Genomic DNA, 14,350 nt, shown 5'->3' on the forward strand with positions numbered 1-14,350 from the left:
TTGCAGACCTGGCTAGTCAGGCTTATGGGGCAATAGTTACCAGGGTCAGTTGTGGCCTCTCCTTTGTGGAGAGGAATAACCGTTGCTATGCACCATTCTATGGGCACGTAGCCTGTAGAGAGGCTGAGGTTGAACAGCATGTTTAGGTGGGGGGTTAGTTCGTTCTGTAGTTTGTGCAGGATGCAGCCTGGGACATCATCTGGTCCCACTGACACTGTGTTTTTGGCTTTTGAAAGGGCTGTTTTCACCCGTGCGTCTGTGATTTTTGGGACACTACATTTTTCCGGTATTGTTGTGAGCCCTTTTGGAGGTGAGAGGGGAGTGAAGTTTGCACTGAATCTATCTGCCAGGATGTTGGCAATATCAGTAGGTTCAGTATATTTTGTGCTATTTTGCACTAGTTCAGTGCATTTCTGCGAGTTGCCACTTAGATTCTTAACATAGCTAAAGAAGGCTTTGTTGTTATCTTTTGAATACTTGGCTATTTTTCTTTCAAAGTTAGCCTTGGATGATTTCATAAAAGACCTTAGTTTCGTACGGATACTGATCAGGGATGTCTTTCCTTCTTGGGATTTGTTTTTTTTCTGAACTAGTTTCCTCCTCCTATTGTATAGCCTGTTAATTGCAGGGGACCACCAAACTGGTTTCCTTCTCCTAGAGAAGTGAGTCTTGGTTTTGCTAGGGATGGCATGATCAATGCATCCTTGTAGGTGCTCATAGAGTGCATTTGTAAAGGTTTCTGCATCTTGGGCAGCGTTGTCCTTTAGCGTGGAGGCTGTGAAACTTACCACCTCTGTCTTAAATAAGTTGAAGTTTGCTTTAGAAAAGTTTTTTTACTGTGGTTTCCTTAGTTGGGGTGGTGGTGGTGGGGTGTGGACATTCGGAGTGATTAGTTTATGGTCTGATCTAACCAGTGTCTGGTTGACCTCCGGTGTGGAACACCTGTCGCCCATGTTGGTGATGACCAGGTCCAATATGTTTTCACCTCTGGTAGGGGAGTTTACCAGCTGATCCAGGGCGTTTAAGTTGATGAATTCCAGGAAGCGCTGGGCCTGGGAATTTGTACTCTAGTAATTTTCCCAGTGAATGGTAGGGTAATTGAAATTGCCCAATATCAGGGTGTTCGGTAGGACCTTCATGTTTTCCAGTGTCTCCAGAAAGGTGGAGTGGTAGTCCTAGGTCATCAAGGGTGATCTGTAGCAGGCCACAATTTGCATTACAGATTTGCCCAATGTTAGTTGCACATGGATGATCTCAGAGGTATCATGCTGCGCCACTAACCTGGAGGTGTAGGTATCCTTGATGAATATGGATACACCCCCTCCTTTTGTGTTTCTGTCCGTGTTCTGTCACCGAAACATGTGGTATGAGTTGTAGCCCGGTAGTGCTGGGGTGCTGTCTGGAGCTTTGAACCAAGTTTCAGTTACTGCACAGATGTCAACGTTCTCCATACTGAGGAGTGCTTCGAGCGCGTGCATTTTGAGATCTAAACTCCTGGCGCTCAGTAGCATAGCCCTCAGTTTTTTGTTAATTGTGCTGTTTACGGAGGTGGGTTTGACTTTTGAGCCTTGCCTAAAAAAGGCACTATGGGGGCAGCAAGAGCCTTGGCCAGTATTTGAAAGCATATGAGTGATAGGTGCAAGCATTCTCTTGTGAAGTAACACGGCTTGTCGAGCATGTCGTCCCTGGCTGACAGACACTTTATCCCCTTTGAATGACACCAGAAGCTTAGCCAATTGTTGAAATTGATCATTTTTTCTTTATACTGAGGTATCCTTGGTGAGGGCAAGATGCTACTCTGGGTCAGGGTCATACCAGCCTGGGCTGCATGATCAGAGAGCTCTTCCATGTCTCTCTTCATGTAGTCCAGGGAGGTATGTCTCAGGTCATTCACACCAACATGAACAATGACGGTCATATTTGTACTTGTTCTAGAGTGACCTGAGGGCTTGTGTTATGTGGAGGATTCTGGCTGCTGACAGGCAGCTAACAGTAACCTTCTGCTTGTCCAGCCTAGTGAGTGGGACATCAGTGTGCTTGACTATATAGTCACCTATTACTAGTGTGTTAGGTATGCTATTTTGCCTTAAGGACTGTGATTGTGCGGCACACTGATTTTGTGTTTTGTGTTGTCTGGTTTGTGATGGGAAGTGCAGGTTGTTTGGGTGTCTACTTTGGATGTCTCTGATGCTTTTGCAGGTTTTTATTTAGAGCCTCAGAGTATGATTTTGTGTATTTATGTGTATTTTTTGTCAGTGCTGTTTTAGTAGGTCTGTGTGTGACTGGAGGTGTGGTGCAAGTGTTAACCTTCTCCTCTTGACTGTCTGTTCCAGTCTTGGGAGGAGACAGCTTATCTTCCAGTTTGGCTGTATAATTGCATCTCTCACATATGTTAGTGTTTTGTGGTAGGAGGAGAGGGTTGTCTGTGTACATGAGGCAGTTGTAACATTGCCTCAGGATACCCAGATTCACCAGCTGGACTGAAGTGTGCACTTGAAGTTGCCCTTTGGTCATGCTTAAATAGTAGGGTGAGCTGCTTAGTCGCTTGGTTGGTGAGGGGTGAATAAAGAGCCTTGCCCTTCTGGGCAGTCAGTGTCAGGGTATATTAGTGCATGCTATTAGGTCTGAGCAAGTGCTGGGCTGTAAGATGCTTTTTGAGTGCTTAGGTTGAGAGTTAGACTAGTTTCAAGGGAAAAACTGAAGAGGAGACTTGGTAGCGCTGGGAATAATTTAACCATAGCTAACCGGCACTGCCCGGTGCGCAAAACCGTGCAAACTCTGTTTTTATAGTAGGGGAAATGAAAGAGAGGGAAATTAGCCCAAACTGGCCAATAAACTACTAACTTGTGTGCTGGAACCACTCCTCCAGGGACAGATAGGTTGCTCAAAGCTCCCCTCTCTCACAGGTGAATAGAGAAACTTCCTTCTATCCAAGTAAGGTATGGGCAACTCAGAAACTAGTATCACTGCCCTGAATTCAGCACTAGCCTGAAAACTGGACTGTACTAGCTTAGAAAGGCAGGAAACGCGGAATTTTTTTGGGGGGGGTTTTGTTTTTTTTTTGAAAAGATAAGGCCAAAACAGTAAAAAATACACTTAAAACAGCTTTAAACGACTACAAACGATCAGAAAAGGCTATCGCACTAGTGTGTAGCCTACAACAGTTAAATTATGTAAACAAAAAAAAACTTATTAAAAGTGCAGGCAGTCAAATAAGTACAATATGTGAAAAAAAACAAGCTTTTAAATCACAATAAATGCTGGAAAATCTGCATTTAGGCGAAAAACAGTTAAGTACAGCAAGAAAGTACAGAAAACTGATACTTAATCACTCCAAAGTCTCTCTTCTAAGGTAGAAGGCTTGTATCAGTTTAAGGCTTTCTAGTGCTACCCAGTAGGTTAATTACAGGAAAGACTGGAAACAAGTGCAGATGTGGTCTTTTAAACCAGAAAGTTGAAAGAGACGGACAAACTGTCCAAATTGTCAATAAACTACAATTTCTGGGCCAAGAACCTCTCCTCTCGTGGTAGACAGGCTACCTAGTGCTTACCACTCCCACTGATAAGCTAGAAGGCTTTTCTCCAACACAAGAAAGGCTTGCGGGGCTCAGAAGCTTACCAACAGTCCTGGATAAAGCAACTATGTATCTAGACTAGGCTAGTACAGGAAAGGTAGGAAACAAGCGCAAGTGCGGCTTTTAAACCAGAATGTTGAAAGAGACGGGGGAAAAAATCTGCCCAGACAGCCAATAGCTACAATTTCTGGGCCAGGAACCACTCCTCTTTTGGTAGATAGGCTACCTAACGCTTACCACTCTCACTGATAAGCTAGAAGGCTTCCCTCCAACACAGAAAGGCTTGGGGGGCTCAGAAGCTTACCAACAGTCCTGGATATAGCAAGTCTGTATCTGGACTTGACTAGTTACAGGAAAGGCAGGAAACAAGCTTAGAAGGTTTTTTTTATTATTATTATTTATTTATTTATTTATTTTTTTTTCAGAAAAGCTGCTAAAACAGCAGTAAATACAATTCAAATTGTAGTGCAGGCCAGCACACCCGAGTGTGTAGCAACACTACGGCAAATACAGTTCAATTAAATGCAATTAAATTAACAAATGACTAAAAAACAAGTGCAGAGGGCAGTAAATTAGAAGGCTACTAACAAGCAGTAATAAGTGCAGAGTAATAGCGACTGAACAGATAGCACGTAGAAGAGCAACTAAGACAGTTACAGTAAGAGCAGCTGAATAAAATATATATATATAAATTTTTGAGGGAGGTAACAGAGCAGGATTAAGAGGCTACAGGGGTTGTCCTTCCCAAATGCTCTGTTTGTACACATTAGGAGTGCCTTAAATCAGAATATGATCTCACTGCACTCAGTTGAGTGAGCAAATGAGATGGGCCCAGAAGGGGTATCCAAATACAAATCTGCAAGAGGGACAGACCGTTTCAAAGCCACCAACATTAACACCAAAACAAGAACAGGGAGAGTGGGTGGGGAGCTAACTGTAGAGAGACAGCCACAACTTCAGTTGAGTTAATATTCAGTGAAAAACGCAAATAAATAAATTAAATACAGTACTATATGCAAAAGAGCAGATAAAACTGTACTTAAATTCACTTATATGTCCAGCTGATTTCAGGTAGATGTTAGCCGGCCAAAGCTCTCTTTTTCCCTTGATTCCCAAAGTCCTTCAGAAAGCCAACATGTTGAGAAGCAGGTTAATACTCATCGCCCCATAGCAAAACCTTTGAATGAAGGTGCAGCAGCAGCTACCATGTGAGTTCAATTGGCTGCTATATCAAACTACTATATTGAAGAGAAAGGATTCAAAAATCATGTCCCACAGAATGTGCAGGGCTTTTTTTTAGAGTACTTTTTGCTAAGGGCTCCAATAAAAGAACCACCAGCTCGTTGGGGCCTTAATTTGGGTGTTGTCCACTCTAATCCTTCCTCCATCTGAACCTGCATCATCTTGTCATATGAAGTTTCTAACGTGGAAAATGATCTTCTTAGTAGCCATTGCATCTGCCAGGAGGATATCAGAGCTCCAAGCATTATAAGTTACAAAGACTAGTGTGGTCTCCTTTAAGGCCCCCGAGCCGGCGGAAAACAGTACCCAAGCCGCTGAATCACTTACAAATGCCTTCTACCAGCACCTACAGGAATGCATGGATAAGGCAATCCCAAGCAAAACAAAGACTCTTTGTACCAAAGGCAAGCGTCCAGTCTGGTGGACCCCAGCCATAAACAAACTCTACAACAAAAGGAGGAAGCAACTACAAGATAGAGCAAATCCTTAAAAGGTAAGACACCTTTGATCACTACAAGTAAAAAACTAAGAGCTCTCATAAAATCATCCAAAGCAAACTTTGAGAGAAAAATAGCTAAAGACTCAAAAGACAATCATAAGGCCTTCTTCAGCTATGTTAGAAACCTGGGAGGAAACTCCCAGATATGCTCAAAACTAGTTCAAAATGATGTGAAGATTACTGATCCTACAGACATTGCCAACATACTGGCTGACAGGTTCAGTGCAAACTTCTCCCCCCACTCCCCCCCAAAAGGAGAGATATCTATACCGAACGATTGTAGCCCCCCAAACATCTCTAATGCCCAAGTGAGAACTGCTCTCTCCAAAGCAAAAAACACAGCATCCATGGGACCTGATGGTGTCCCCGGCTGTGTGCTCCACGAACTCAACGAGGAATTAAACCCACAGCTAGGACAGCTGTTTAATCATAATCTCACCTCTGGATACGTACCCAGGGAGTGGCGCACTGCGACAGTGGTCCCACTTCATAAAGGCGGTGTCTCCACCGACCCTGGAAATTACCGGCCCATTAGCTTGACAAGCCTTATCTGCAAAGCCATGGAGAGGATCATAATGGAACTCATAAACAAAGACATAGGGAATTTGCAGACTTTGGATCCAACCCAGTTTGGCTTTGTCAAAGGCAGATCATGCCTTTTAAACTTGGTTGACTTTTTCGAAACAGTCACCAAAGCCATTGATGAGGGAAAGGCAGTCCATACAGCATACCTCGATCTGGCGAAAGCTTTCGATACAATACCCCACTCGGGTATCATTGAAAAACTCATCAGCTTAAATGTTAACCCATACATCACAAGATGGGTTGCAAACTGGCTGAGTGACAGAACCCACAGGGTCAGAGTTGCTGGTGCCATGTCAGACTCTAAGCCTGTCACAAGTGGTGTCCCACAGGGCTCCGTCCTGGGCCCACTCTTGTTTGGCATCTACTTCTCCGAAGTACAAGCAAACACAGGAGGGTTATGGCTGACAAAGTTTGCAGATGACTGCAAATTGGGCCAGAGTGAAAACACATCTGACACAGATATCCTTCAGAAAGGTCTCACAGAAACGGATAACTGGTGCCAGAGCCATGGCCTAAAGTTAAATGCCAAAAAATGCATAGTCATACCCTTCGGGAAAAACAAGGTTACCCCTAGCTACCATATAGTTGGCAATCCACTGAGCACAGGAGAAGTTATTAGGGACCTGGGGACCCAGGTTGACAGTAGCCTGTTATTCGACACCCATGTAGCTAAAGTAGTTAGGAAGACCTTCTACATTGCCCACCTTATCATGAAGGGATTCACATCTAGATCAAGGGAGGTCATAGTTTCCCTGTACTCATCACTCATCAGACCAATGATTGAGTACAATGCCCCATTCGGAATGTATCTGACCCGACACTTGCAGCAGCTGGAGAGGCCACAAAAGTTCCTCACCAAAAGGATAAAGGGTCTCAAAAATCTGTCCTATGCTGCCCGACTAAAAGAACTTCAGCTCTATTCAGTCGCTTACCGCTTGCTCAGAGGTGACCTGTGCCTGACATACAAGGCCATGTCAAACCCAGACTTGATGAATATGCTTCACCTCAATAAATCTAGATCCGTCAGAGCCACAAGGGCGGGGGACTTAAACCTCGACACGGCTATTAATAGGATGTGCTGGAGGGATAGATTCATCACCCAAAGACTCCCTATGTTGTGGAACAAAATCCCGGTATATGTGAGGCAGAGCACCTCGCTGGCCTTGTTCAAGAGAAATCTTGACCAATGGATGGGAGATCGCAGATATACCCCAGGGATTACCTCAGTGTCACTGCTCGACAGAGGCACAGCAAAATAATGGGTATAGTTCCCCATACTAAAGGGGTGGCGTAAGCCACAAAACTATGGGCTAGGCTTGTAAATGCCCTCGGGCAGATAGCCTAGTATAAACCTATGAACCTATGAAGTACCTTACCCCTATTTGATTTTCAACAAGAATAGTGTGTCCCAGAGAACTAATCCATCCTTTCTTCCCAAGGCATGTTCTGGGACTAATTTAAGTCAATCCATTGAACTACCAGTGTTTTTCCCCAAACTATGGCAACAAGGCAGTATAGAGATTACATCAGCTGGACTTTCACAGACAATTACGTTTCTACCTGGAGAGAACAAAGGAACTCAGAAAATCAAACCAACTATTTGTATGTTTCTCGGACATGAAAAAGGGCCCCCCATTATCTAAAATCACGCTTTCAAAATGGCTTACCGATTGCATAACCTTTTCATACACATTTCGAAATAGAGAACTACCAGGGAAGATAAAAGGTCATTCTACAAGAGCTATTGCAACCTCTTCAGCCTTTCAGGCTAGACTACCCAGAGATTCAGTTTGTGCTGCAGCGACTTGGGTAAAGCCTCATACCTGTATTACTCATTACAAAGTGGATTTGGTCTCTAGGAAGAGGGCTTCCTTTGGATCCACTGTTCTGAAGAGTATTTTCCCTTGAGTCACCCAAGAAAGAGGGTGCTAGGGACGCTGTCCCAGCAATGAATGAAGGCAAGATACAGACAACTTAACATTAAGAAGTTATGTACTCATCATAACGTTCCATGTTTGTTGTCCATCTCGCCTTCATTCTTGCACCCCACCCTCCTTTCCCCAGCCTTCGCTCCTGGAGGATCGAGAGGTCAAACAGTAATTGAAAATTTGTGTTTTCTGTTTCTCTTCCTGGGTTCTTTTAGTACACAGGAGTTTATGTAGAACCTAGTTTAGGATTCGCAAACAAGATCTGGGTTACCTTCCCAAGGCATTTTGGGTTAGGGTATAGCCTCGAGCCAGTGGAAGCTCTCGAGCTTTATGTAGGCTGTCTGAACTAATTCTCTGTTCCGAACCCATCCAGCAATGAATGAAGATGAGATGGACAAGAAACATGGAACGTTATGGGGAGTACATAACTTATTTTCACAAAAGACAACAAGAAGAGGGTGCCATGCTGGGATGAAGCCAGGGCGGACTGGGGAGAGCAGTGGAAAGATAGCATGATAACTAGGGAGGGATTTCAATGGGAACAGTCTGCACTTAGTGGGATAAACTTGTAAGGGACCAAATAGTCTGCCTTTCACAGTCCCCAGAAGTGTGACCCCATTTGTTGTTAGATGCGTTGAGTGAGGTGTTCTTCAGGTGCTCAAATGCCGCAGGGCTCAAAGACAAGTGTGATACTTTTGTACAAGAGAGGCTTAACAGCGGCATGGGAAGTCATGGAGAGAGTCCTAAGGTGAAGGCTAGTAGTTTAATAGAGAACAGTCTCCACAGCATTAACCAGTTTAGGTTCATGGCCAAAAGAAGGTGTTGGCCAAACCTGATTCAGTTTTATACAGAATTTGTCAAAGGATCCCCCCCCCCCCAGCCTGTGGCACTAACTCCCCATTTTTGTAAAGCAAAGCATTTCAATCACTATCTTCAAGTCTAGTGTAGATGAATGGTTGGGGAAACTACAAATTTATGCCAGACATATTCCGCTTCCTCCCTTATGAACAGTGAGAGCAACTAGTTTGGTCTGCCAGTGGAAATGCACTGGCTGGGATTCAAAATAGTTTACAAGTTTGTGACCCTGCAGAAGTCTATGAACCTGTGCAATTCAGTACACAGCAAGGTTGTTTTATTTGAGACATAACCTTGCAAAGAACTGAGTTCAGGGGATTTCATGAAGTTAGGAGTGGAGTGTTTATGAAGACAGAATTGTAAGGATGAAGTTTGTAATCCAGCAGGCTTTTGACCAAATTAAATATTCTGTACTGAAGCCTTTGTTTTGCAATCAGCAGATCTTAAATTACAAAGGAGTCCACCTTACTCATGTTGGGTACCAGGGTCATTTGTTCATTTATCACTGCAAAGATTCCATAAGAGTACTATGCAAAAAAAAAAAGTAAATAATAGTAAAATTAAAATAAACCTGTTGTCTGAGATGGGTCTAGAAACACTCGAGTGTTGGCTTTTGGAAGCTGAGTAAGTAGTTTGCTATTGAAACCAACTCCACTTAGAGTATTACTTTTGCTGGAGTTATTAACACCAAATAGTTAGTTAAAGTCTGAAAAAGTTAATTTACATGTTATGGCTTCAAGGTTGTGTAAAACTGCACAGTTTTGGGGCTATTTCTCATTTCCAGCTATTGTTTCTTTAGAGAGGGTACTTACTAGCTCATGCATTTGTTTTCTGAAGACAGATTTGGACCCTTTTTCCTTGCAGCTTATATAATCAGAACCAGAATGTTTATTTGCTTAATGGATAATTCTGAGGTCAGAGAGAGTTGCTAGGAAATATGTGGATTTGGGTGGTTACCTGATGTAGCTTTTATTACAACTTGCTCTGCCTGTTTTTCACTGGATTTGTTCCTCCCCATTGTAGTTTGAAGAAGAACACCCGGACTTACTTCTACACCAGTTTTTTGGCATACATCTTTGGGCTTGGATTTACAATTTTTGTGATGCACACATACAAACATGCTCAGGTAAATTGCCTAGTGCTTGTATTCATTACAAAGTGTTGATATTATAGGTTCATAGATGATTAAGCTAACGGCCCCAAGGGGCCTTTTTAAGTCTAGACATACTTCCAAAGATGAGAATGAAACCATACACCTTGTACTTTGTGTCTTTGAGGTAAACACCTTAACCATTGTGCTGAACCCCAACCCCATTGCATAATGAAGTAAGATGGTTTGTTGGTGAAATGTAACCTGATAGTATCCTGAATTATTTTGTTTTGACTCTTCTGTTGTCTAGAGAGAAGGAAGGCATGATGTCACATTGGCGAGTTGAAGAGACTGGCTTAGAGAGATTTTTCCTCCTTCAAAGTTCTAATTTCTACATACCCTATCAGTCCATGTTTATTCACTGCTGACATCACGTTTTCTTACATGCCCCACAGTGTCATGTTAAGGCCTTGGCATATCTTGGTGTCACACTTAGCCAGTCAAATTTTATCTGTGCACACAAGAAAGCCTACTGACTTTGTTTTTCAGACTTTGGTGCCTTAGACCATGACTGCAATCGACAATGAAGGGGGCCAGTGTACTACAGCTAGCTTGGTTGAATTTGTTAACTCTCTTTCCCTAAGATACTCTGGCTTACATGTAAGTGCACGTGGGTGTGTAGTGCGGTATACGTATGGGGTTGACTTGCCGCCATAGATCTCAACCTGCTAAGAGGCCAGTGTGGAACACAGACCATAGCAATGTGTGATAAGCAGTCAAAATGTGTAACACCCAATATTTGCACTGTGTGAAAAGCATACCTTGGCCATGGACTTTCAACCAAAATATAGCATATGTAAGTATTTAATAATACACACACTCTTCCAGACACAGATATGTACATATACAAACAGATGTAGAAGCAAAAAGACAGTGGCTCACTCATATAGAAAAACACCCACCCACACAGACACACACCCACCCACACAGACACACACCCACCCACACAGACACACACCCACCCACACACACAGACACACACACACCCACACACACAGACACCACCAAAGTAAATAACTGCAGTACCAGCAGTTAAAAGGTATTTCAGTTATTTATTTTGGTACCGTTTTGTTTCTATTTTATTTTTTCTCCCTCTCTTTAAATGCAATTTGCCACAACCACGTTTAGTGAGAAAAGTGATAGTTTATTTTTTCTTCTGAGATCTTCTATATTTGCCCTACATGGTCAGATACTTCTTCTTTCTGTCGTATATCAAAAAAGTGTGTGTTCTCCTTCCTAATCCCTACTGCTAATTCCCTTTCAACGTGCACCTTCACTTCTGCTGGCTTCTCTTGTATTTTCTTTTCCTGTGTACTATGTACAATGCTGTAGTGAAATAATCACAGACTGATGAACATCTTTATGACTGTCAGCAGTCAGATGCTGGGAAATTAGTGACAACAGTACTGCCAGACAGGAATATAGAAGACAGAGCCAAGTGCTAGAAATTTTTCTGTTATATGTCTGTACCCACTGAAAAGACCAGGGATGTGTTAGTCCAATACTTGCCAAGGGGGTACTTTATTCTCTTCTCCTGTTTCCTCTGATGGCAAAGTTTGTTTGCACAGCAAAGATCACTTGTGGAGGAAAGTCTGTTGGCTGTGTATACAAGTTCTCCAGTTTGCTTAGTTACACTCTGAATAATGGAGGAGAGGCATGCAGGGTATGAAGGAAATGGGGACATGTCAAGGTAGCCTGGGAAAGTTTTGAGTTGTGAGCACACATTATGTGGTCAAGTCGTAAAGGTTAATGAAGACTGAATTCTCCGAGCACGTCTGTCCTTATGTCAAGCATGCAAAAGGCACACTGTGCTCTTAATAATATAGTTTATTATAGATCTAAAATTGGTCTTATGAGGTCCTTGATGCTATTGTTCTCCCACACTCAAGTAATCAAAGTGCTACTTTAATTACGTGTTCATCTCTTAAAGTAATGTGTGGACAGTTGGATTTCAGCATCAAGTGACAGCCTTTTCCAAAACAAAATTATTCTTGCAAGGACAACCTGTAATTTGTCTATTTGTTGTAAGTGCACAGTCTCTAAATCTTCATGTTTTATACTCTGAAGCAAGCCAGCGTGATTGCTTAGTCAATTTAAATTGCAGTGGACTAATACAAATATATATATATATATATATATATATATATAAGTATTAGCAGTAGAATTTTCTGTATATTCATGAGAAATTCATATAACTGTCTCATGTGTGTCCTTTTAGGGAAAACTTCTAACTTAAATATTTAAGATATTCTATTTTTACAAAGCTAGATAGCACATTGAAATGTATTTCTCAGTCTCTTCAGCCTGACTACAACAGCAATGTATCACAGCACAGGTCATTTCTTTTATGCACCCTCTATCTGAAAATCATCCATCCCACTAGCGATCAACTGCCCCATAGCTGCCTGATAGGGGACCCAAATTTAGCGGTAGTATTGTTATAATGATAACCAAAAAACAGTGCTGAAGCAGAGTAGCAAAATCAAGACTAATAACAAAAACCATCATGGAGGCAATCAAGTCATAAGTTAATATTAATTTAAATGGTTCCTGTTGGATAATCAACGTTTTGCCTCCAGGGTGGCTTTTATGAACCGTATGATATAGTATGACATTCTAACCACTGGCATTAGACTATAATTCCAAAAGATTTACCAGAAGAGATGAGCAAACCACGTAAAATCAGTGGAGAGGTATAGACAGAGTGCAAGCTTTCTCGGATCTAACACTGTAGTTACGTAACTTACGATCTGAAGTAGGATGTTCATTTGTCAGCAACCTCTGGGTTACGGATCCGATATCGGATCCGAGCCGGCAACTTGTTTCAAGCTAATGGATCCGAGCTCCTAGCTCCTCCCTTCACCCATAATCCCCTGCTAACCCTCCATGACCCCAGATCTAGTTTGCCGCGCTTGTGGATGGCTGGATCCTTGTTGAGCTCGTCAGATAAGTGAAAAAAAGTTACTTTTCAAAGTACTTCTTGTCAGAAATTTCTTTTTTAATTAAAATTAATCTTTTTTAATTAAAATTAATCTTTTTAAATTAAAATTAATCTTTTTAAAGTGTGTAAGTGTTAGGTTCCTTATTTTTTTTTTTTATCTTAATTAGTTACCCTCCCTTCGCTGGTTGTTAGTGTGTGAGTGTGTGTTGCGTTTCTTTTGGGGCCTGTGTGTGTGTGTAGTTGCTTTTCTTTTTCTTTTTAAAAAAAAAAAAAAAAAAAGGAATGGCTGAGGCCCCAAAAGCCAAATTTTCCAAATGTACCGAGTGTGGCCATAAGCTCTCCCCGGCTGATGGCCACACTCGGTGCGTTCGGTGCCTTGGGGTTGAACATCTCACCTCGGGCTGTACCATCTGTGCAGCGTTCAACCCCAGGGCACTGAAAGAGCGGAGGTCAAAGCTGGTCCTGGCGGGACTTTTACCCCCGGATTCAGCTTCGGCCTCCGCTACCTCTGCTGTTCCCGTGGCTCCACCACAGCCTGTGGTCGCTGCCACTCCTGCCCCCCTGCCTCCATCTGGGACTCAAACTCCCGCTAAAGTGTCGGAGGACAGGGAGGCCAGGAGGGAGAAACGGAGGGAGAAGCACCACAAGCGGCGGGCCGAGACCTCCACTGCTTCTAGGTCTCCTCCTCCTCTGCTCCGATCCCCTTGTTTCTCCCCGGGGCCTGAGGAGGAGGAGACCCGATCTCTGTCGAGGTCATCGAGGCGGCATTCCAGGCCTGCCTGTGTGGCCTCCTCGAGATCTACTTTCAGCTTATCCGATGCAGACTTGGACCGGATGATGCGAAGATTCATCCAGGCCCAGCTGCAGATGGGAGTGCTCTTGCCCCCCCCCCCCTCAGGGGGGGAGCTCGACACCTTTTTTCCACCCAATTGCTCCTTCTCCGACCCGCTACCCGGGTTCGGAGCATTCGGAGCCGAGCAGCCTTGGAGCCGGGGGGTGGGTCGGCACCGACAGTACTTGGTACTTCGGATCCGACCCTGCCCTCAAGCCTGTCGGATCCGACCTCTCGAGCTTCGGATCCGGGGGATTCAGTGTGCCTTCGGCTCCGTCCAGGTCGGAGCACACTGGTCCCTCGAATCCGACGGTCTCTGTGCCGGCTCCGATCCCTTCATCGGATCCGAGTGGGAGCCGACTTTCGGATCCATTGGAGAGTGGCTCTCCCTCGGCCTTCGATGTTGTGGAGAGGGCTCTGTTGAGAGCATCCGGACCCCTTGTCCTTGCATCGACTCCTCCCTGCACTCCCTCTCTGCTGGGCCAGGCTTCCATCACCCGGCCAAAGGGACAGCCTGCTTCGATGTCACAGATGGTTTTATTGGAACAAGATGTTGCTGGCGAGGCCTCCTCAGACAGTCCCCCCCGAGGAAGCTCCCCGCAAGCATATGTGCGAAAGGAGGCACGTGGACTCCCCTGAGTCCTTAACCGAGGACACGGACTTGGAGGAAGGGGAAGGCTCCCCAAGATCGCCCCCTGAGGATGTCTTCTTTGGAGACATCATGGAGATGCTGAAAATCAGAG

General features: G+C 43.9%; 1 protein-coding gene across 1 annotated transcript in view; it reads left to right on the forward strand.

The window, feature by feature from the left end:
* Positions 1–14,350, forward strand: part of HM13 (histocompatibility minor 13) — a 669,462-nt gene that overhangs the window by 413,481 nt on the left and 241,631 nt on the right. The window contains exon 14 of the mRNA XM_044090321.1: positions 9,708–9,810. Within this exon, the coding sequence (XP_043946256.1) occupies positions 9,708–9,810 (103 nt within the window). The remainder of the gene's footprint in view (positions 1–9,707; positions 9,811–14,350) is intronic.

Source organism: Protopterus annectens, chromosome 12.part0, assembly GCF_019279795.1.
Source record: "Protopterus annectens isolate FY-2018-M chromosome 12.part0, PAN1.0, whole genome shotgun sequence".
Classification (NCBI taxonomy): domain Eukaryota; kingdom Metazoa; phylum Chordata; order Ceratodontiformes; family Protopteridae; genus Protopterus; species Protopterus annectens.